General features: G+C 42.7%; 1 protein-coding gene across 6 annotated transcripts in view; it reads left to right on the top strand.

Annotated features, from left to right (window-relative positions):
• The window catches only part of CECR2 (CECR2 histone acetyl-lysine reader), a 200,236-nt gene that overhangs the window by 110,685 nt on the left and 64,952 nt on the right, over positions 1–24,599 (top strand). For 5 of the 6 annotated variants that reach the window (XM_017891342.1, XM_017891344.1, XM_017891343.1 and 2 more), the window contains exon 2: positions 8,117–8,211. In XM_017891342.1, the coding sequence (XP_017746831.1) occupies positions 8,117–8,211 (95 nt within the window). Of the gene's footprint in view, positions 1–8,116; positions 8,212–8,563; positions 8,709–24,599 lie in introns of those variants that run through there. The other variant, XM_017891345.1, reaches the window with a different exon arrangement.

The raw sequence follows: 24,599 nt of genomic DNA, 5'->3' as shown, positions 1-24,599 counted from the left end.
AGCAGGGGTGATGATTACTGCCAGTTCTTTATCTTGGGACCTCTTTCCCATGATGGACAGCATACAGCGCATCCTCTTTTGATGATAACATTCTTTTGTTCAGTAAGAATCCAATTCTCTTTTCTTCACTATAATCCTCCCCGGGCTGTTCCTAGTTGTCCTACCTTTCCAGATTTCTTCTTGATTGGATTTCAAGCATGTCTGGAAATCTTCATTCATACGCTCACCTTAGCATTTCTTCCTTGGCGGTGACCTGCATGTTGCTGGAGTACTGTGCCGTTGCCCTCTTCTCTTGCATGCCTGCTGGCTCCTGCTGGCCTTTCAGCCGTTGCTGTCTTCATAGCAGCATGCCTCTGCCGTGGCGTCCATCACATTGCATGAAAAAGGTTACTGTTTTTTTTGCCTGTCCTCCCTTCTAGATCTTTGCTACTTGAGAGCAGGGTCCTCTTTTTCTTCTTTGTGTCCCCAGCACATAACACAGAGCCTGGCACATAGTATGTCTTCAGATAACACGGCTGCCTTTCTGCTTGTGTGGCTTCCCACTGTCACAGGTCCATAAGATGCTGAGCTGATTGAATTGATTCAGTCACAGGAACCTACCATGCTCACAGACAAACACACTGAAATTGTATATAAAATTTTCTGTGGGCCAGGCATGGCTGCTCACGCCTATAATCCCAACACTTTGGGAGGCTGAGGTGGGCAGATCATTTGATGTCAGTAGTTTGAGGCCAGCCTGACCAACATGGTGAAACCCCGTCTCTACTAAAAATACAAAAAAATAGCTGGGGATGGTGGTGCATGACTGTAGTCCCAGCTTCTCGGGTAGCTGGGGCTACAGAATCACTTGAACTCGAGAGGTGGAGGTTGCAATGAGCCGAGATAGTTAAAAAAAAAAAAAAAAAAAATTATGTCTATATACATTTTTATCATTCTTACACAGGAGACCAGAACACAATCATGTAAGAGCAACCGGACCTAGAACATTGGAAGATGAAGTCCCATGTTAAACTTCTAGGACCTTATCTCTGGCATCACTCACCATCCCCACCCATCTTTTATCTCACCTATTTCTGTTTATCCATTGAAGATACTATAATGCTTTCTTTTCCTGGACAGGATTAAAACTTAACTAAAATTTTCCTTGTCCGTTTTCTCCATCTACAGTTAGTTGCAAAACCCTATTGACTGTGTGTCTGAGAAACTGTTCTTTCATCATTTCTTTCCATTTCCGCTGTCATTTCTAGCATTGGCCCCATCACCTCTTCCCAGACTAGACCAGGGTTCTTCTCGCCCTGCAGTCTCTCCCTAACAGTGTGATCTGCAGACCACATCCAAATTAACCTTCCAAGTTTGATTATTCTTTCTTTTCTTTGTTCAAAGTCTTTGGTGACTCCCCAGTACCCACACAATTTCCAACTAATTCAACAGTGATCTCCTAGTAGCAGAGAGTGATGATTCCAAACCTCAGAGGCCTGGAGCTAGATTCCAAAGCAGCACTGAACATGAATTCTCTAATGACACCTCTCATTTTATCTTTAAGAGTCATGCAAGTGTTTAAGGTAAAAATATCCTCCCAAACAACAAGCAACAACAACACAAAGTCAAAGTCTCTAGGAACCTATGCCATTTTTACCCTTTGGCTTTTTATATTCCAGCCACACACCGTGGAACCCAGGGAACACTCACATCCTAACTGGAAAATGGGGTCTAAGCGATGAAGTCCAGGTGACTATCTGGTATCTGAGGCTGTCTGTGGTCAGCTGCGAACCTGCTTTTCCAGATTTTGTCTCTGGCCGTGCGTGTCCAGTATACTAGTTACCTAGTATAATTGTTCTAGTCACCTAGGAACTTGTGTTACGTATTGGGGAGACACCAAAGACTTATGAACAAAGAAAAAAACAATCAAACTTGGATTCATCAAACCTAGAACATACTGCATAGTTTCCAGCTTTCATAGTGCTCAGGAATTGTTAATATGAGCTTTTTGTTGTTGTTGTTGTTGTTTTGTTTTGTTTTGTTTTGTTTCTGAGACACTCTGGCTCTGTCGCCAGGCTGGAGTGCAGTGGGTGCAATCTCGGCTCACTGCGACCTCTGCCTCCTGGGTTCAAGCGATTCTTCTGCCTCAGCCTCCCCAGTAGTTGGGATTATAGGCACTCACCACCACGCCCGGCTAATTTTGGCATGTTAGTCGAGACAGGGTTTCACCATGTTGGCCAGGTGGGTCTCGAACTCCTGACCTCAGGTGATCCACCCGCCTCAGCCTCCCAAAGTGCTGAGATTTCAGGCGTGAGCCACCACGCCTGGCCATATGGACATTTTTTAATGGGAGAAGACTCAAGGAGCTTCTTCTTAGCCTTTTTAAACTTCTGGGGCCAGTTTTAGTAATTTACACGTTTTCAGAAAACCCTGTTCTAGATTTACGCATATATTGGTATAATTAATATTTTCCAGTTAACCTAATATTTTAGAGTTGTAGTCATATTTGAGGGAGGAGCTATTTTGGTTTCCTTTCGGTGTTACTCAGCATTGAGCCAGTGACACAGCTGTTTGATGGAAGGCTGAGAGGAATGACATGGTGGCAGCAAAGCAGCAACACAGACCTGGCCAGCCTTTGGGGACTCCTGGGATACATCTCTTGGCCAACTGAAAGTGTTATATAGCTGGTTTCAGGTCCCTCACCATTATACCCACTTGAGCTGATTTATACTTTACAGTGTAAATTGGCATGAGGCATGCCTTTGGGATTAAATTAATTTATACCAAGTTAGAAAGCATCAGCTGTCAAAGTCAGGGGAGCCTTCTGGAGGCCAGTGTGCTTTTTTTCTTTCTGTATTCTGAGCCCACACTCCAGGCATTCTCTCTTGGATAGCAGCTGGGACAGGCCTTCAAGAGGCCTGCTTTGCATCTCCTTTGTGTCCGCGCGGTTCCGAGTCCGATACGAAGCCAGATCTTTGACAGAGATGCTACGTAGTAGTTGGTGCCTGTGCAAATTAGGAAGATTTGTAACCCTCTTAAATAAAATACAACAAACATGATTTTTTTTTTTCTTTAAACATTTTCCCCTACCTTAAATACACTCAAAGGAATTGCGGTGACCGAATGGCAGTAGTGCAAATCTGTGATCTCGATCCTTAATCAGAAGTTGAAGAAAAGACTTTCTGTCTTTACTACCCTTTTAGCAAAAGATTAATGAAAATGTATACAAGGATTAGAAACACATCAAACAAGAAAAGGTACCTGTAATGTTATTTAAGAAAAGGTGTATTAAGTGGGTTGTTAGGGTTACAATAAAGGCATTTAGCAATATCCTGCATATGTCACCTGACTGTCTCCAGTCTGGAAATTATCTTCGTGTATGAGGCAGGCAGGACTTTACGAAGTGCAGAATGGTTAACTGCTTTTCTTAAGAGGTATGGTAAAGGCCCTGTTTCTTCTGCTTCTTCCCGCTGCTGTGCGAGGTTGGGGCTAGTCCCCTTGCTCACTTCTGAGTTCTTTTCCCAGCAGCCACTGCACGGCTCGAAGGATTTGTTGTTGAGGATGGAGAAGGTGGAAGGATGTTGAACAGACTTTTCCCTAATGAGCTGTGATGCCAGCTGCAAAGGCGGCAAATCCTGTTACTCCCTTCAGCTACTCTCTGAAGCTGCAGAGGGGCAGTGGTAACGGGTCTCCCTGCCCTATGCTGATTAGCTGTCTTTTCTGCTGTTTTTCCCCCCCTTCCTCTTCTGTCCCAGAGCATCTTGGCAAAGTTCAGATTTCTGTGCTCACAGCTCAATGCTCACAGTGAAAAGGAAATACAAAAGAGGAGGAGAGAAAGTGAGAAGAAAAAAGAGAGAAAAGGTTGGGGTGGAGATTTTTAGTAGAGTCCCTTATTGCCGTAGTCTAAGACTTAAGCTCTGGGTTGAAACCTTAAGTGGTAAAGCTTTGTAAGTAGTAACCTGGATTTCCAGATCGTTCTTGCAGATAGTTTTATTGGCACATGAACACCGCAGGCCATGTTATTAAAAGCATTTGAATTTCTGTTGTTCAGAAACCTCTGAATTTTGAGAACGATAACTCTGCTGTTTTTCCACAAGCTATCATTGCGAGGAAGGTGAAATAATTGTAAGGGAAAGGTTTCCATGTAGCGCTTACTGTGTGGCATTGCTTCATTTAATCATTACAACCCTTGAAAACAGATACTTTGAATGTGATAAAAAAATTTTTTGTAGTAAACACATTGTAAAGTGGTCAGTTCAGTAATATTAAGTAGATTCACCTTGTTGTCAAACAGATGTCCAAGACTTTTTCATCTTCCACATGCCAGCTGCATATCTGAAACACCATACCCATTAAAATATTGGGAAGACATTTTAACCGATTAGCCAACATTTTAACTGTTTGGCCATTTCTTTCATTCAGCAGGATTAAAAATAGCTTTCCTGTTTCTTTCCTTCTTGGCTGTTTTGATATAACATTCTTCCTCCGTATTTCATCACAGGATGGTGAGACCAGGGCTTGTGTTTACTGTGCCTTGGTTTATCCATTTGGTACTGACTGCGGGGGTTTATAGTTACTAAAGGGAAAGAGAAAAGGCTTTGCTCTCCAGGGGTTCATCACCTATTCTTGGTTCTCATCTTTACTGATTCTGCATTTTAAGTTCTGCCGAGCTCCAGGGGTAAGTTCAGCAATGACTTCATCACGTCACAAGTTAGCTTGGACCTGCACATTTTTTGGTGGGTTTTCTGGGTGGCTTCTGACACATTAAACGTAATATCATAGAGTTATATTTAAAAAGCAATTTTACATTTTGAACCCTGTTTTTAATGACTTCATGAGTTAGTTACTATATTCCAGGGATGGTGAAATGGGGAATATGACAGGTAAGGGAGAAGAGGTGGAATATTTAATAAAGGACGCAGAGTTCCTCTCTCTACGTGTGTCCCTTCAGAGACCATTTAAGCCTCTTCAGTTCTCCTTGGAAGAGTTAGTCCAGCATCCCTGATATTCTACTTTCTATTGTGTTCTGAAGAAAAGACATTCCTGACATTATTGCTACAATGTGGAAAACTTGTCTGGCCTCCTTGGAGGATAGTATTGTAGCTAGAACCTAGGCAGCGCTGGTGAAAATGGCCGTGATAAAGGTGGAAGCCAGAAGAGGATGTCTGTGTGCAGAAGGCGGAGATGGAGAGAAAGATAATTAGATTTCCTGGAAACCACATAACAAAAGCGATCCTCTGAGGAGATGCCACATGAACCATATGGCAAAGTTTATGCAGTCCTCTCCTTGGGAATACCCTCCTAGTTCTTAGCTTATCTTCTCAAATGTGGCCTTTGTTATTTATTTATTTATTTATTTATTTATTTACTTATTTCTGTAGAGATGGGGTCTCGCTGTGTTGCTCAGCTGGTCTTGAACTCCTGGCTCTAAGCAATCCTCCTACCTCAGCCTCCAGCGTTGCCTTTATTATTTAATTTGGTACTTCCATGCATTAAAAAATCTTAGGAGAAACTGGTTAGTGCAGATTGTAGCACCTTTCATCACGATCCGATTGTGCTCTTAGTTTATGATGGCAGGGGAGGGAACAGAACAGGACCCATAGAAACGTGCGGGGGTGCATGGACGGCCGCCACAGTGACAGCGAGCACTGGTGGCAGCAGCGTGGGGGAGCTTGGCTGGGAAGACTTTGCAGGTAAAGTTTCTCCCCTGAAGAAATACAGTACGGTTTGGCAGAGGGACAGGATTTCCACCCAGGGACAGTGATACATGTGAGGGCTTAGAGAAAAGACACAGTGGTTGGGGTGGTGGTTGTAATTGTAGAAACTATCAGGCCTTTCTAGCATGGAGAACGTTGACCGGGGGAGCAGCTTGGTTGTGGGAAGAACACTGGACTCGGTGACCTGGGTTTCCACTCTGCTCCGTCCCTGATTTGCTGAGTGCCCTTGGAGAAGCCAATTAACCTTTCTGGAACTAGTTTCTTTATCTCGTTGTTGTTGTTTTTTCTCCCCTAAAAGAGACAGAGTCTTGCTGTGTTGGCCAGGCTGGTCTCAAACTCCTGGGCTCAGTGATCCTCCTACCTCAGCCTCCCAAGTATCTGGGACTGTAGGCATGCGCCACCACACCCCGCTAGTTTCTACATCTTTAAATTGAGAGAATGGAAGTATGTGATCTGTAGTTTCATTTCCAGCTCTAACTGATTCTGACTTCCTATCAAATGAGATGGCCTGGGACTTTTTGCTTTGAGGATTTCGCTTCTGTTATAAGTCACTGGGAGGCTTGCCCAGTGCCCACCTTAAAACATGAGCCGATCAAGTCTTCCGTCGCCTCGGCTGGCCTTTACTTCTGGCAGATCTTGAATTCCTGTTTCTCCTTTCTCTCATTTAGTAAGTCCTTCAGAACGAACCTTCCTCCTGCGCTGCTGCTTGGGCTAACATCTCCCCTCCCACCCTCCACCACTAGAATTCCTTGTATACACACACCAGCTAGATTAGTCTCACTTTGCCTCTCCTCTATAGAAGTAAACTGAGGTGGATCTCCATTGTCTCCCGAAGAAAGGCCAAACTCATTAGCTGGGTATTCAGGATCGCCTGTCAATCTCAGCTCACATTACTCCCCTACACATAATCTACAGAATAGTTAAACTGAACCTAATATCCTCCTGCACCTGGTCATGCCCTGCCTCTCTCCCCATTGTCACTCAGTCACAATTCCCATCTCACGAAATCTCCCAGGCTTCCACAGCAGAAGTAACCCTTTTTCTTCTCAGCTCCCATAGCGTGCTTTCTGTACCTGCCAGTACTGATTGGTTTGTGTTTTTTGTTTGTTTGAGACAGTGTCTCACTCTGTCACCCAGGCTGGAGTACGCTGGCATGATCTCATTTCACTTCAATCGCCGCCTCCTGGGTTCAAGCGATTCTTGTGTCTCAGCCTCAGTAGCTGGGATCACAGGTGCATGCCACCGCACCTGGCTAATTTTTGTATTTGTAGTAGAGACAGGGTTTGACCATGTTGGCCAGGCTGGTCTCGATCTCTTGACCTCAAGTGAGCTACCATGCCTGGCCAGAGCCATATTATTTCTATATGAGAAGCAAACTACCCTGTTTTGTGTCTGCTACCATGTAATTGCGTTAAAATCAGAACTTGCATCTTATGCACATCTCGTACTTTTCAGAACCATTAATAAGATTGTCAAAAGTTTGGTTTTTCTGGGGATTATTGATCTGGTTATGAGCAAGTCAAACCATAGGGAGCAGACTCTTGGGAAATGATTTGCATGCAGAAGATTGCATCCTGGTTGAAAGAATGTGGGCAGACTTTTCTAATATGAGACCTGATGACCTAGAAAATACTCTGTCATCTAAGAAAATACCTGCTTATTTCGGGGTTGTTGAGAAGGGAAATAGGATCTCCTAAAGTTCCCCACCACCACTTTTTGTCCAGTGGCCCCTTTCCAAACAATTCCTTGTTGGAATACCGTGTCGAGGCAAGCTGAACCCCAAGGAAAGCAAAGACATTCACACAGACGTTACCTCATTCTGTTTAACGATATAAGATTAGCCTTGGTTCTCGCAATCACCTTTCATCAGCCATGTAGGTGTGGCGTCCCAAAATAAAAATTCTCGTTAGCGCTTACTAACACTTGCCGTTCAAAATATAGTGGTTCTTTAAAGCTGTTGCAGATGGTTTATCTCTTGAGAACATTAAGTGAATGACAAATACTTGATAAACAATTACATGAGCGCTCCTTTCCTCTCTTTTGCGATTAAAATAGAAAGCAGTACAGCACGTTTGTATTTATACTCGATTATGTATAATCAGAGAGTTAAGCTCTTTAATTATGCAGCTATAATTGATTTATCAAAAAGAGTTACGTGTGTTTCTTCTCATGTGCAGGTAAGAGGAATGGGGCTGGGGAGGGAGTAGTGGGAGAAATAAAACCCCAGGAAAACGAAAACATGGAATCTGGTTCCTCTTCTCACAGTAGCCAGAAGGAAGGGCAGAGCTGATCTCTGGCAAGTCCTTCCGCTACTGGGACCTTTCAGTTTTGGGGGCTTGTGCTGGCGGTAGGGAGGGGCGGTATATTTTAAGAAATCTCTGTCTGTCTGATTTCTCAACTTCCCTCTCTCCCTCCCTCAGGAGTTAGAAGCCGCTCTTCACAGAGATGACGTGGAGTTTATCAGTGACCTGATTGCCTGCCTGCTTCAGGGCTGCTATCAACGAAGAGATATCACGTGAGTAATTCTGATCTTTCTAAGCATTTCTTTTCTTTTTTTTTTTCTTTGAGATGGAGTCTTGCTCAGTCGCCCAGGCTGGAATGCAGTGACCAGATCTCAGCTCCCTGCAAGCTCCGCCTCCCGGGTTCATGCCATTCTCCTGCCTCAGCCTCCCTAGTAGCTGGGACTACAGGTGCCCGCCACCTCGCCCAGCTAGTTGTTTTTTTTGTTTGTTTGTTTTTTTGTGTTTTTTTTTTTTTTTTTTTGTATTTTTTAGTAGAGACGGGGTTTCACCGTGTTAGCCAAGATGGCCTCGATCTCCTGACCTCGTGATCCTCCCGTCTCGGCCTCCCAAAGTGCTGGGATTACAGGCTTGAGCCACCGCGCCTGGCCCTTTCTAAGCATTTCCTGCGCGGAGAACTAATTAACCAGCCATAGTGATGTTTCCTGTCTCCTGTGACAAACCGGAACCGATCCTTAGCCATCACGGAACAGTGTAGATGGAAGACGTACATGTGAGTTCCCAGGCTGTGTTTGGCTCATTCCACAGTTGAGTTTTTATTCTATCATCTTTGAGTTTATTTCATTCTCACAAATCCCTATGGCTTACTCTTGGATACCCCAGCTAACATATTTTAGTGTAGAATTTCTTTTTTTTTGAAGTCTTCCAACAGTTTATTAGAAAGAATGTAGACTTTTTAAACAATCCCCACTATCATGAACATAAATTGAGGTTTTCAGCCCTGGTATAAACTGAATCAAAAAAAGAAATAAAAAATCCAATAGTGTATGAAACATTTTTCACTCATTTGCCATACTCGACAGTGCAAATACAAATCTGGTCTAAATGTACAGACTCTCAACCAGCAATATACAGCTTTCTTCGTCCTCCATGCTGAGATGTAAGAGCTTAAGGGTCAAACAATACCAAATGTATAGGCTTCAAAAACCATCTAAGTTAGGACATTCTCTGGTTATAGCTAAGATACACCTGGAACACTGACAAATGAACACTTACGTAGAATAATGTGAAGTAATTTTTTTGAAAAATCAATGTTAGTGGAACAATCCTGAAGGATAACACGAATAGCAGGTTACCAGTAAGGTGTCAGCCAGTTTGTTCCAGCCACTTTTGAATCCATGTTCTATGATCTAAAATTTAGTTCTCTTTCCCTAAGCTGGGAGCTTCCTATCATGTCAGTATCTGTGTTATGAAGAAAAGGAGACTTAGGTGAGATGTTTTTATTTATCACAACAGCTACATCAATTGCCTAGGACCTCAACAGCTTCATGAAAGTGGGAAATGTTCATGCATAAGGTTATTGCCTTACCTGACTTAAAATTGCCCCATACAATGGTACATATCAACCCTTAGTGAAGCCTTTTAAAAAACAAACAGGTTGAAAATGAGTTAAAGTAGGCAAATACAGCATCTGCCTTTAGAGCTGTCAACTCAGGAATTCTCTCAATTATGAAATCTTGCAGAGAAGTTATTTTTCTTTCTCAAAATCCAGGTGATGACAATATTCCTTACTCCAGAATTGGCATTTTTGCATCATCACTGTCTTGTGAATCATCATCTGCTCCATCTACTTCTGGTAAATCTACATTCTCATCACCACCCATGTTGTTCATCATCTCAGAGAAACGATCAAAATTAGACCTGTCTTCATCTGAACCATCTTCCCAGTCTTTCCAGTTATTGAAGTCGACTAGTGTAGAATTCCTTCTTCTTATATTTGCCTTTTTCTGATTTTGTTTGCAGTATTGGTAAAGTATTGCCTAAGAAATCAAAACTAGTTTTTATTACGTTTCTGTCATTTGAGTAGCTTCTGTTGGTTACATAGCCAGCAGCGGTGATGTAATGAACTTGCAGCTGAAGCACCCTTACCCCTTAACGGCAAGGTGTAAACAGCTCTCCAGTGCCTTTGAGACGTGTAGAGACTTTGAGCAAAATGTGATGCATGACAAATAAAGGAGAGTCCTAATAGGACGTCCTGTTTTGATCTTAATACACATGTCTTTGCTACGTGTCTATGTAGGACAGGGCAAGCTCACAAAAAGGTGAGATGCAATGGGTTTCCCAGGCTCTTGCCCTCTGGTGCCATGTAGGGGGTTTAAGTTGTTATGGTTTATGGTATGAATTTTTTTTTTTTTTTTTTTTGGAGATCTTGTCTCGCACTGTCACCCAGGCTGGAGTGCGGTGGTGCAATCTCGGCTCACTGCAAGCTCCGCCTCCCGGGTTCACACCATTCGCCTGCCTCAGCAGGGACTACAGGTGCCCGACACTACGCCCGGCTGATTTTTTGTATTTTTAGTAGAGATAGGGTTTCACCGTGTTAGCCAGGATGGTCTCGATCTCCTGAGCTCGTGATCCGCCCGCCTCGGCCTCCCAAAGTGCTGAGATTACAGGCGTGAGCCACTGTGCCCAGCCAGTATCCAATATTTCTGTTCTAATGAATTCAGTCTGTTAGGGCTGGGAAATGATGCTTGTTGTTAATGAGCAATAAAGTTGTATACAAGGGAAGAAAGAGATGTCAGTGCTGTTTTTCTCAGGGTGGAAGTCTGCGTTCCCTAGGGGAGACTCACTGCTTCTGCACTCAGTATAACGACTTTTCCCCCTAGGATACCCAGGTTGTATTTATAAATACAAATACACATAAAGTATACCTTAGAATATTTTCTTCCGTTCTCTATTTAGGATGCAGACTTGGGAGTTTGTATTTTTTAAGCACTGTTAGATTCATACCTTGTGTTTAATTCCACATTTTCATAACCTGGAATTTTTTTTCATTATAGCAATCAGTTTTCTTGTAACCACATTTTCTCTAAATGTCAAATAATCCAGTCTGATAGCTGACAGTTATGTCTAGCTTTTAGCAGTTCTAAACATTATAATGCATAGCTTTGTTCAGAATTCACCAGGTTCCTGGAAGTGCTTCACTCAGTCAAAAGATATGCCCATTTAAGATCTTCATTTTAAGCAAGGCTTAAAGGTTTTTACCAGGCTCCCTGTCGCAGAGGTGGTTGTGTTTTAGCCTTAAATGATCACTGCATGAGAGTGTCTGCTTGCGTGATCCTTGTGAGCCCTCTGTAAACAGACTAGTAGGTACTGGCGGCACAAACACTCACCAGGTCTCTTAGAGCTCACCGTTCTGACAGGGAGGTCCACTAATGATTACAGTACTGATTATATACTTGCCAGTTATGTAATTACAGTAGTAAGTGCTTAGAAATAAAAATACCACATATTAACAAAGCATATAACCTGGGGTAAGAAAGTGACTTGTGAACTGAGCCTTCATATATGGGCTGTTTTCTCTCATAGGATATTCCTCGATAGCAGAGTTCATCCCTCTAATTCATCCTTCTGTTTAAAATTGGTCTTAACTAATTCTGCTTGTTTGTTCTTCCACATGGCGGTTACAAAGTTATGTCATGTTCTTTAAGAAATCCGCTTATCTAATCATTCTAACTAGAATCAAACTTCTGAAGAAATTTGGGCAAAATTGACATCTCTGCAATATAGTCTTTCTTTCTTTCTTTTTTTTTTTTTTTGGACAGGATCTTGCTCTTTCACCCAGGCTGGAGTACAGTGGCAGGATCCTGTCTCACTGTAGCCTCGACCTCCTGGGCTCTAGCAGTCCTCCCACCTCAGCCTCCTGAATAGCTCAGTACAGGACCACGCCACCATTCCCAGCTGATTTTTAACAATTTTTTGTAGAGACAAAGTCTGTGTTCCCCTGGCTGGTCTTGAACTCCTGGTCTCAAGTGATCCTGCTGCCTTGGCCTCTCATAGTGCTGGAATTACAGGTGTGAGCCACTGTGCCTTGCCCCTACAAGTATTTATTAAATAATAGAATACCGTATCCCTATATCTGTCTTTAATTTGCAGTTTATTGACGTTGGTTTTTTTCTTAAGTTAATACTCTTTTGACTTTCTAGGATTATTATCTGTCTCTCTTTTCAGTGTTAATATTCGTGTCTACTTCAGACTGTATTAGTTATCCACTGTTAAGTAACAAATTACCCTAAAACTTAGCAACTTAAAACTACAAAAATTTGTAATCTTACAATTTCTATGGGTCAGGAACCTGGGCAAACCACGACTGGGTGTATTTAGCTCAAGACGGTTTACAGGGGTATGATCAAGGTACCAGGTGACAGCAGTCATCTTGAAACTTATTACTCATGTATAATATGCACACACACACACACACAAACACACAGAAACATAGAAGAGTGCTCATTTCCTAATTCTACAGCTCAATGAATTTTCACAAACTGAACACACCTGTGTAATGGAGAACCCAGACAGGAAAGAACACTACAGTCTATTTGACTTTTTTCCCTGAAGGGAATTGCCTAAAGTGATGGTTACGCTGTCCAGCCAGTGAGCTCCCACACGCAGCTACTGTGAACGGACACTCGTTCTTGCCTGCAGTTCTACTTTGATCTCATTGTGAAGAAAGAGAAATTTGGATCAGTAAATGTTTACTTGTTATGCCTCCAAGACTAAGCTGTTATATGCCGCTAAAAAAGTTACTTGATTTCAGCTGGGCACGGTGGCTCATGCCTGTAGTCCCAGCACTTTGGGAGGCCGAGACTGACAGTTCACTTGAGGTCAGGAGTTCGAGAGCAGTCTGGCCAACGTGGTAAAACCCTGTCTCTACTAAATATACAAAAATTAGCCAGGTGTGGTGGTGCACACCTGTAGTCCCAGCTACTCAGGAGGCTGAGGTGGGAAGATTGCTTCAACCCGGGAGGCAGAGGTTGCAGTGAGCTGAGATTGCTCCATTGCACTCCAGCCTGGGCGACAGAGAGACTCCATCTCAAAAAAAAAAAAAAAAAAAAAAAAAAAGGAACTTAATTTCTTAATGCATAATTTGCCTCATGTATAAAATGGAATTAATGACAGTATTCAGTTATTATGAGGATTAAATGAAATGATTAATGAGAGTAATCATCATGTATAGAAACACTATGCCTAGTTCCTCCAAAGGCTCGGCAGAAAACAGGTTTTGACTCAAGCAACTTCCCGTATCCTTTTCCATTGTGGTTTGCATGTTTTAGAACAGGGGCCAGCAAATGTTTTCTGTAAAGGGCCAGATAGTCAATACAGGCGTGCATCACGTAATGTCATTTTGTTCAGTGGCAGACCTCATATACGACAGTGGTCACACGAGGTTGTGATAGAGATGAATATTCTTGTCCCCTAGAGACATCGTTGCCCTTGTAACATGCACATGCATTACTCACATGGTTGTGATGCTGGTGTAAACAAACCTAGTGTATTACCAGTCACATAAAGACATAGCACATACAGTCATGTACACTATGTCATACTTAACAGTAAACAACTCTTACTGGTTTCTGTATTTACTATGCCGTACTTTTAATCATTATTTTAGAGTGTATTCCTTCTAGTTTCGTTTAGGTTTTTTAAGACGGGGTCTCTGGCATCCAGGCTGGAATGTAGTGGTATAGCCTTGACTCCCTGCAACCTCCACCTCCTGGGTTCAAACGATCCTCCCACTTCAGCCTCACAAGTAGCTGGGACTCCAGGCGTGTACCACCAGGCCCATCTAATTTCTTTATTTTGGGGTAGAGATAAGGTTTCACCATGTTGGCCAGGATGGTTTTGAACTCCTGACCACAAGTGATCTGCCTGCCTCAGCCTCCCAAAGTGCTGAGATTACATGTGTGAGCCACCAAGGCTGGCCTAGCTGTTTTGTCTATAATACACAACAGCCTCAGGCAGGTCCTTCAGAAGAGATTCCAGAAGAAGGCATTGTTATAGGAGATGACAGCACCATGCATGTTACTGCCCTGAAGACGTTCCAGTGGGACAAGATGTCGAGGCAGAAGACAGTAATATTGATGATCCTGACCCTGTGTAGGCCTAGGCTGATGTGTGTGTTTTTGTCTTCATTTTGAACAAAAAAGATCAAATGTAAAAAATAAAAAATTTCAATGATAGAAAACAGCTTATAGAATAAGGATATAAAGAAGGCTGCCATACAGTGGCTCATGCCTATAATCCCAGCACTCTGGGAGGATGAGGTGAGAGGACATTTTGAGGCCAGGAGGTCGAGACCAGCCTGGGCAACATAGCAAGACTCCATCTCTACTAAAAAATAAAACGAATTAGCTGGGCAACATAACAAGACCCCGTCTCTACTAAAAAATAAAAATAAAATAATTAGCTGGACATGGTGGTGCATGCCTGGGGTCTAAGCTACTAGGGAGGCTGAGGTGGGAAGATCAGGAGTTGGAGGCTGCAGTGAGCTATGGTCCTTACTGCACTCTAGCTAGGGCTACAGAGCAGGAAAAGAAAAAAAAGAAAAAATATTTTTATATAGCTCTAAAAAATGTTTAAGCTGTTATTACAAAAGAATCAAAAAGTTAAAAGTTGGCCGGGTGTGGTGGCTTACACCTGTAATCCCAGCACTTTGGAAGGCCGAGATGGGCGGATCACGAGGTCAGGAGATCGAGACCATCCTGGCTAACACAGTGAAACCCCGTCTCTACTAAAAAATACAAAAAACTAGCCAGGCGAGGTGGCGGGCGCCTGTAGTCCCAGCTACTCGGGAGGCTGAGGCAGGAGAATGGCGTGAACCTGGGAGGCGTAGCTTGCAATGAGCTGAAATCCGGTCACTGCACTCCAGCCTGGGCGACAGAGCGAGACTACGTCTAAAAAAAAAAAGTTAAAAGTTCGAAATTTTTAAATGTCATAGTAAGCTAAAGATATTATTGAAGAAAAGGATTTTTTTAAAACAAACATAGTATAGCCTAAGTTTACAGCATTTAGAAAGTTTATAGTGAAGTACAGTCATGTACCAATGTACCAAGCCTTCACATTCATTTACTACTCAGTTACTGATTCACCCACAGCAGGTTTAGTTCCGCAGGCTGCACTCATGACACGTGCTTTATACAGATGTACCATTTTTAAAATCTTTTGTACCATGTCCTTGCTGTGCCTTTTCTGTGTTTAAATGTGTCTGAATCCACAAATCCTTAACATTCCATTACGGTGGCTTACCGTATTCAGTACAGTCAGCTGCAGTATCGGGGTATAACCTAGGAGCAGTGGGCTGTGCTGTCTAGTCTAGGTGTGGTAGGCTGTACCATCTAGGTGTATTTCAATACACTATGATGTTTCCACAGCAACAAAATCACCTAACCATGCATTTCTCAGAACATATCCCTTCTGTTAAGCAATGCGTGACTATTGTAGGCCCTCACTCCCAGCAGAGTCTCACTCTGTTCCCCAGGCTGGAGTGCACTGGGCCAGTCGTAACTCACTGCAGCCTCGAACGTCTAGATTCAAGCAGTCCTCCTGCCTCAGCCTCCTGAGTAACTAGTATTCCAGGCGCACACCCACGTCATATTTTAGGCCCTGTGTTGCAGCTACCCAGCTCTGTCACTATGAAAGCAGCCATAGGTGATACAGAAAAACTAATAGTGACTGTGTTTTATTAGAACTTTCTAACCGCTGAGGTTTGACTTTTATATCATTTTCACCTGCCAGGAAAGACTGTTTTTCTGTTTGTTTGTTTGTTTGTTTGTTTTTTCCCCAGCCATTAAAAAATATAAAAGCATAATTACAGGCTCTTTTTTGTTTGTTTTGTTTTAAAGGGGTCTGGTGCAACGTCTCACGCCTGTAATCCCAGCACTTTGGGAGGCCGAGGTGGGCAGATCACTTGAGGTCAGGAGTTCGAGACCACATCTCTACTAAAACTTCAAAAATTAGCTGGGTGTAGTGGTACTCACCTGTAGTCTTAGCTACTCGGTAGACTGAGGCATGAGAATTGCTTGAACCCGGAAGGCGGAGGTTGCAGTGAGCCGAGATCACACCACGACACTCCAGCCTCTGCGACAAAATGAAAGTGTGTCTCAACAAAAAGGACATCAGGCCAGATTTGGCCCTCAGGCTATAATTTTCCAACTCCTATATTTAGGAAGCTAGTTACTATTCCAATTCCACTGACTCAATCTAATCTTTAAAACTGAAATACGGAGGCCACATTTTCTTTCAACTGTACTCTCCAACCTGAGGTTTTTGCACTTAGAGGACAGCATAACACTATCTACTCTTGGAAATGATACTAGCCAGCATGTTCTGTGTCCTGGACGCTGCCAACTGCTTCTCAAGAACACTCAATCCTTCCGACAGCCCTCTTATAGAAAGTTCTCTCCCATCCTTCCGTCAAGGATGAGGAATTTGAGGCACAGAGAGGTTAAATAAATTGCCCAAGGTTACACAGCCGGTAATTGAGACGGTACAGATCTGTCTCCTAGACCTCCAGCTCCTAACTACAGCCCCATGCTGTAAATGAGAAATATAGAAGAAAAGTGGTAAGTAAAGTGGTTTTCCTTGAACGCGGGATTTTTAACTCTTTGGCACACTAAGGAAGCCTGTGAACCCCATCTAAAATAATGTTTTGAAATCATAAAATAAGATTACACCCAAACCCAATTATACTGAAAAATAGTAAAGTATTGTCTGGGCGTGGTGGCTCACGCCTGTAATCTCAACACTTTTGGGAGGCTGAGGCAGGCCGCTCACTTGAGCTCAGGAGTTCGAGACCAGCCTGGGCAAAATGTGAAACCCCGGCTCTACAAAAAGTATTATACAAACATTAGTGGGGTACGGTGGCACACACCTATAGTCCCAGGTACTCGGGAGGCTGAGGCAGGAGAATCGATTGAACCCAGGAGGCGGAGGCTGCAGTGGAGATTGTGCCACTGCACTCCATCCTGGGTAGCAGAGTGAGACCCTGTCTCAAAAAAAGAAAAAAAAAAATGAAGTATTGAAGAATGAAATTTTTAATACAGTGTTTTATTCATCTAACAGCAGAGCTAATTTCCTAAAATGACTATCTTCAGGTGTCAGTGAGCATAAGTGCTATTTGGAAATACCTGCAGTATCTATATGATTTCAGTAGAAATCAGATATTTCTGTGGACCTCTGCTTTAAAACGTGGGTTTTATTTGTTTTGTTTTTGTTTTGAAGACGAGATCTCACTCTTTGGCGCAGTCTTGAGTGCTGTGGCGCAGTCATAGCTGACTGCAGCCTCCAAATCCTGGGCTCAAGCCGTCCTCTCTCCTCAGCCTCCTGAGTAGCTGGGATGACAGGCAGGCACCACCGTGCCCATCTAAAAGGGTTTGTTTTTTTGTTTGTTTGTTTGTTTGTTTGTTTGTTTGTTTGTTTTTGAGACGGAGTCTCGCTCTGTCACCCAGGCTGGAGTGCAGTGGCCGGATCTCAGCTCACTGCAAGCTCCGCCTCCCGGGTTTACGCCATTCTCCTGCCTCAGCCTCCCAAGTAGCTGGGACTACAGGCGCCCGCCAACTCGCCCGGCTAGTTTTTTGTATTTTTTAGTAGAGACGGGGTTTCGCCGTGTTAGCTAGGTTGGTCTCGATCTCCTGACCTCGCGATCCACCCGTCTCGGCCTCCCAAAGTGCTGGGATTAGAGGCTTGAGCCACCGCGCCCGGCCTAAAAGGGTTTTTAAATCCTAGATCAATCTGCAGTTCGTAGTCAACAACTTAGACATAAAAGGAACCTCATCATCGAGTATAGTTTGTTTACCTGAGGAAACGAAGGCAAAACAAAACTGGTATAAGCCTGAGAGACACTGAGAATAAAGTCTCAATTCAAATGATTTTCAGGAATTTGTTCATTTTGCTGCCAAAATAAAGTGGTATTTTACTGGGTATGGGGCATGGCAGCTGGATTCCGAGGAGGCCACCATGATGCTGGGAGCCCTGTGTTCCCGTATGTGACACGGCACTGGGGGCATGTCAGGCACATGCTCGTGTTCACTGCCCCACTGTGGAGACACCCCTTGTGGCTTGGATGAAGCAGCAGCCACTGGGAAAGCCCACGTGGCTGGGAACACGGGTGGCCCTGAGGAGCTGAGGGCAGGCCTTACCACAGCTGTGCATTCTCCCAGGAAAACTAGGCCGTAAGAAAGAATGTTAGGCAAATAATGCGAGTCACAGAAGCGTATACACCAATGACATATTCTTTTAAGTGTAAGGCAAGGAGAACCAAATAAGGATACATATATGTGGAAAACGTACAAAGAAGATCAAGAGAAAGCTTGTCGCAATTCAGGAAAGTTATTAGACCTGGTAAGCAGGAAGAAGACAGAAGGTGTGAATAAGCACAAGCGATAACCTGGAAGGTGGTGATTGTCCAACCTTACAGCACAATCACCCGAGGGTGGTTAAAACACATATCACTGGGCCGCACCCGCATTTAATTCGGTAGGCTTGGGTGGGGCCTGGGAATTTGCATTCTGTGCAAGTTCTGGGTGGTGCTGATGTTGCACGCTGCTGGTCCAGGACTTCACTGGAAGGTCACTAATCTAAGGCATTGCTCACGTTCTGGTTTTCAGCTCAATGGTGAAAACTGGATTCTTCATTTCTGACCAATCTTTGCCTTTCTCTTTCAATATAAAACTTAAGCAGAGTTTTGATTTGATACTAACATTCTTTGCAACACTACATACTTTTTCTTCTATATTATCTGTGGAACTGCAAATCTGGTCAGTGAGTTTTATGGTCCTGTGTCAATAAAAAATAAGAATTTAGTGGCTCTTTCAGCACCTTTGTTTTCCATTGGGAAGTAGCCTGGCAAAATGAGCGCTGGGTGGAAAATAGGAACTTCTGGTTTGCTCTTCACTGTCAAAGTAAAGCTGCGATTGAATCAAACTGTATTTTGAGCTACGGTTTAAGCAGCGTAAAATATTTTCATTAAATACTCATGATGATGATACTTACTGCTAAAATGTTTTTCCTTTCGTCAGTACATCTTTAGTAGAGTGCTCTCTATAGAATGCAAACTGATTTTTGCTTCAGTATGGTCTTTCCCCACTGTCCTGTGGCTTACACTCTTAAACCGTAATTCATCAACATCGTATATTTAGTTTTTCATTTAATTTAATTTTTTTTTTTTTGAGAGAAGCCTCGCTCGCTCTTGTCTCCCAGGTTTGAGTGCAATGGCTTGATCTTGACTCACTGCAACCTCCACCTCCCGGGTTCAAATGATTCTCCTGCCTCTGCCTCTACTTCCAAGTAGCTGGGATTAAGGTGGACATCAACACGGCCTGTGAATTTTTGTATTTTTTAGTGGACACTGGGTTTCACCATGTTGGCCAGGCTGGTCTCAAACTCCTGACCTCAAGTGATCTGCCCACCTTGGCCTGTGCTGGCATTACAGGTGTGAGCCACTGCGCCCAGCCTCATTTAATTTTTAATTATGGATCTAGCGTTGCACAATAGATTCCCTAGTTTAGGTAACTTATAAATAAACATTGAGTGTTTGGGGTTCTCTTTACAGAAATACCTGTCATCTTTTTGGAAATCGCAATACTTCTGTTAAGTACGTTCATTATGTCTTTATTAAAATAGGCCAGTGTTTTGTGACAAATGAGTGCACCACATAGTCACTCTCCTATGAAGGAAATCTTCTCAGAAAGTTTCCTTTGTAGTCAGTCTTCCCCATACCTACAATGTACACCTGGCAACCACTGATGTCATTTTTATCGCGATAGCTGGAGCCTAACCTGTTCTAGAAGTGTATGAATGGGATCACACAGTGTGAAATTAGCTCTCACCAGCTTCTTTCATTAACATAATGCGTGTATGATACCCATGCCGTTGTTTGTATCAGGGGTTTATTCCTTTGAGGGGAGTGGGGGATTAAATTGTATCTAGTGAAAAATATATCACAATTTATTTAATCTGTTCTTGTGATGAGCACTTAGATTGCTTCCAGTTTGAGGCTATTATGAATGAAGCTGCTGTGAACATTTGCATACAAATGGTTGTGTGCACTTTCTTTCATTTCTCCTGGGAATTGCTTGGGGGGGGGGTCACATAGTAAAAGTATGTTTGACTTAAACTGAAATTATTTTCCAAGCACTTGGCAACATTTACATTTCCACTAGCAATATCCGAACAGTCCCGTTTCTTCGTATCTTTTAAATTTTTGTTTATTTATTTTTGAGATAGAGTTTTGCTCTTGTTGCCCAGGCTGGAGTGCAGTGGTGCTATCTCTGCTCACTGCAACCTCCGCCTCAAGTGATTCTCCTGCCTCAGCCTTCCAAGTAGCTGGGATTACGGGCATGCGCCAGCTAATTTTCTGTATTTAGTAGAGATGGGTTTCACCATGTTAATCAAGCTGGTCTTGACCTCCTGACCTCAGGTGATCCACCTGCCTCGGCCTCCCAAAGCACTGGGATTACAGGCGTGAGCCCCCTCATCAGGCCTAGTTGCTTCCTGTCTTTGCCAACATCTGTTGTTTTTAATTTTACTAATCCTATTGTGTTTAAAGTGGCAGTTCATTGTGGGTTTAATTTCCATTTCCCCCATGACTAGTAATGTGGAGTGGTTATTCACATGCTTACCATACATTTGTATATGTCTTTCTTGGTGAAATATTTGGCCAAGTGTTTTACTTCTTTTAAATTAGCGATGTTTATTTTATTTATTTATTGACGTTTTTGAGACAGGGTTCCTACTCTGTCACCCAGGCTGGAGTGCAGTGATATGATCATAGCTCGCTGCAGCCTTGACCTCCTGGGCTCAAACAATCCTCCAGCTTCAGCCTCCTGAGTAGCTGGGATTATAGGTATGTGCCACCACACCCTGCTTATTTAAAGCAAATTTTTTGTAGAGACAGGTCTTGATATGTTGCCCAGGCTAGTCTTGAACTCTTGGCCTCAAGTTGCCCTCCAGCCTCAGCCTCCCAAAGTGCTGGAATTATAGGCGTTATCAACTTTTTTAATGTTTACTAAGGAACTGTTTTATATTATTAATTTTCTTTACTCTTTGCTTTGCTTCTTTTTGATTTTTTTATTTCTTCTATTTACTTTGACTTTAGCTTGCTTTTTTTTTTTTTGCTTCTTTAGAGTACTGTTTTTGAGCCTTTTTTTCAAATAACAGGCATTTAGTGCTATAAATTTACCCTAAAAAAACTTTTCAATTTCCTTCTAACCTATGGTTGGCTGCATCCTGCGAATTTTGATGTTTATATTATCGTTTAAAACATGTTCTCCTTTATTTCTTCTGTGATCCGAAAGTGTATTATTTAAATTAGTGATGTAGTATGTTAGTGGTAATACTGTTGAGATCCATTCCTTACTGTTTGTGTATGTGTGTGTTTGGTCTGTTAATGTGAAGCCAGTGTTAAAATCTCTCTGATTGTGGATCTGTTTCTCCCGTTAGTTGTGCCCATTTTGTCTCAGGGTTGTGGTGTCCTGTTACTGGATGTGTAGCAGTAGCTTTGTTATGTAGTCCTGGGAAGTCGTTCCATTTCTTCTTATGTGACACTCTGTCTCCACATCTGCTTTGTCTCATGTTAATCCTCAGCTTTCTCATGCTCACTCTGCCTGCTAGATCATTTTCTGTCCTTTTAATCTGTCTGTCTGTCTATATCTATCTATCTATTTATTTATTTGTTTATTTATTTATTTATTGAGATGGTGTCTCACTCTGTTGCCCAGACTGGAGTGCAATAGTATGATCTCAGCTCACTGCAACCTCCACCTCCCAGGTTCAAACGATTCTCCTGCCTTAGCCTCCCGAGTAGCTGGGATTACAGGTGACTGCCACTATACCTGGCCAAATTTTTTTTTTTTTTTTTTTTTTTTGTATTCTTAGTAGAGACAGGGTTTCACCATATTGGCCAGGCTGGTCTCAAACTCCTGATGTCGTGATCTGTCCTCCTCAGCCTTCCAAAGTGCTGAGATTACAGGCATGAGCCACCACGCTGGGCCTCCTTATGTTTTTTTAAAGTGTACAATTCATTGGTTTTTATGTATTCACAAAATTGTGCAACCATCACCACTATCTAATTGCAGAATACTTCCATTACCCTACAGCAGGCACTTTGTACCCATTAGCAATCATTCCCTGTTTCTCCCCACCCCAGTTCCCAGCATCACTATTCTCCTTACTGTCTCCACAGGTTTCAATGTTGTAGGCCCATCTTGTGACTGGAGCCATATGGGAAGTGTCCTTTTGTATGTGGTTTTTTTGACTTAGAGCTATTTTTGAAGTTTTAACCATGTTGTAGCGTGAACCAGTACTTCATTCCTTTTTATGGTCAAATAATACTTCATTGTGTGGATACACACTTTATTCTTCAGTTCATGGGCATGTATGCAGGTTTTACTTTTTGGCTCTTATGAATTCTGCCGCTTTGAACATTTGTGTGCAAGTTTTTGTGTGTATGTGTGTTTTCCTTTCTCTGGGGTGTACGTCTAGGAGTTGGAGTGGCTGGACCAGTTGGTAGTTCAGTGCAACTTGGCGAAACTTCTGCAGCAGCTGCACCACTTAGCCTTCCCACCAGCCGTGTGTGAGGACTCCGTGTCTCTGCATCCTGGTCAGCACTTGTCACTCTATGTTTCTTGACGTCCACCATTATAGTGGACATGAGGTGGTACCTCATTGTGGTTTTGGCATGCATTTCCCAAGTGGCTAAGGTTGAAAAACTTCTCTGCTGCTTTCTGCTTTTTGTTCCTTTGTTGGTCCTTCAATGCTTTCTTTTAGGCACGTGAATTTTTTTAAAGTGTATCACTTTATTTCCACTATTGGCTTCTTGTTCGTGTGTGTGTGTGTGTGTGTGTGTGTGTGTGTGTGTGTGTTTAGCAGTTGTAGAGCAAACTGTATATCCTTAAATTATCCAGAGCTATTCAGAATTTTTATTGTACCTCTTCATGCCTTATACATGATACTTGAGACTTCTCACTTCATCTGTACAGTATTTAAGTTCCATTAAAAAAAAGCCTTTATCATTTTAGAGATAAATTTGGGGTTTATTCACTTTCTTGGTTACCCAGCATAAACATTCATAAACACATGTAAGAATGTGTATTATATACATGTTTCTCTAGGCAAAGATAATGTTTTGCATAGATTTTGACTTAACCGTATTTTCCTTTAATTTGAAATAGCCATGATTTTAACTTACGTTGGCTCTCATGTTGATTTTAGTATGTTGAATATAGTAGCTATTCTACAGCCCTAGGGAAGAAGAACTGTTATTTTAATTATTTTGCCCTGGTGATGAACGCATCAGTTGATGTGTTCCATCTACCTTCCCTTCTTTTCTTTTTTTCTTTTCTTTTCTTTTCTTTTTTTTTTTTTTTTTTTTTTGAGACAGAGTCTGGCTCTGTTGCCCAGGCTGCAGTGCAGTGGCTCGATCTCCACTCACTGCAAGCTCTGCCTCCCGGGTTCGTGCCATTCTCCTGCCTCAGCCTCCCGAGTAGCTGGGACTACAGGCGCCCGCCACCTCGCCCGGCTTTTTTTTTTTTTTTTTTTTTTTTTTTTTTGGAGGGATGGGGTTTTACCATGTTAGCCAGGATGGTCTCGATCTCCTGACCTCGTGATCTGCCCATCTTGGCCTCCCAAAGTGCTGGGATTACAGGCGTGAACCACTGCGCCCGACCTTGGCCTGGTCTTATAAGCTTCGAGAATAGATGCTTTATCAAGTATTGGTACAGAATCTTTTACTTGCTGCTTTACTACTAGAACCAGAATATTTATCTCAATCCAGTACTCATATCGTATGTGGCCTGTGTGTACATGTATTTCATTTGCTTCACAAATTGTAGCAAGTAGGAGAACGCAGTTTGATTTTTCATCTTATCTCCATTCTGGGAAGCCTGGTGCCATACCCTTATTGCTCCCCTGTAGAGAGACCATGGCTGCCCTTTCATGTCCCTAACACATGCCTCAAACGACTTAAGAGCCTTCTTCTTGTGATCTCCCTAAACAGGGTACAGATATTGAAAATGTATTGTCCTGCACAGTGAGGAATTCTACCAGTTCCAGCCGGCAGAGGCTTCTGCTGGAACACTTGAATCAGGTCGTGCCATCCTTGGTCTCAGCAGTAGAAGCTCGTTCTGTCTGGAGCGAGCTGAGAAATTCTCTGCTGGGCCTCTAAGAAATGGCTAACTTTAAGAATTTGGAAAGGTTGTTGACTCATTCTTATTTTCACTCTCTCTTACTCCGTCGCCCACAGGGGGAAAAGAAAAGAGGTAATTAAGAGCCAGTCTCATCTCTTCCCTCACAGGAGGCTGAATAATAGCCAGTGGTCTTTACTGCTGTTTTGTAGGATGGAAAATTAATGCGAAAATGGGTCATTTAATAGTATTTGGAACTTTTCCTAGACAAGAAATAAAACAGACCTTGCTGTTCTGAGAAATTCCGTTTGGTTTGATCTTTGCATTACTATATTTAAATGAAATGTTTTATTATAGTTCAAGATAATTTCAGAATGATGAGAGTTACTAAGTCATTAAGAGGGAACTGCACTGAGATGAATGGATGAGTAAGTGAATGAATGTTCCAGGTAATCTAAACTTGAGAAGCTTAAAATATGGCCGGGCGC

Source organism: Rhinopithecus bieti, unplaced genomic scaffold (genome assembly GCF_001698545.2).
Source record: "Rhinopithecus bieti isolate Rb0 unplaced genomic scaffold, ASM169854v2 scaffold_20777, whole genome shotgun sequence".
NCBI lineage: Eukaryota > Metazoa > Chordata > Mammalia > Primates > Cercopithecidae > Rhinopithecus > Rhinopithecus bieti.
The sequence above is the reverse complement of the archived record's forward strand: the minus strand, read 5'-3'. Positions and strand labels throughout refer to the sequence as shown.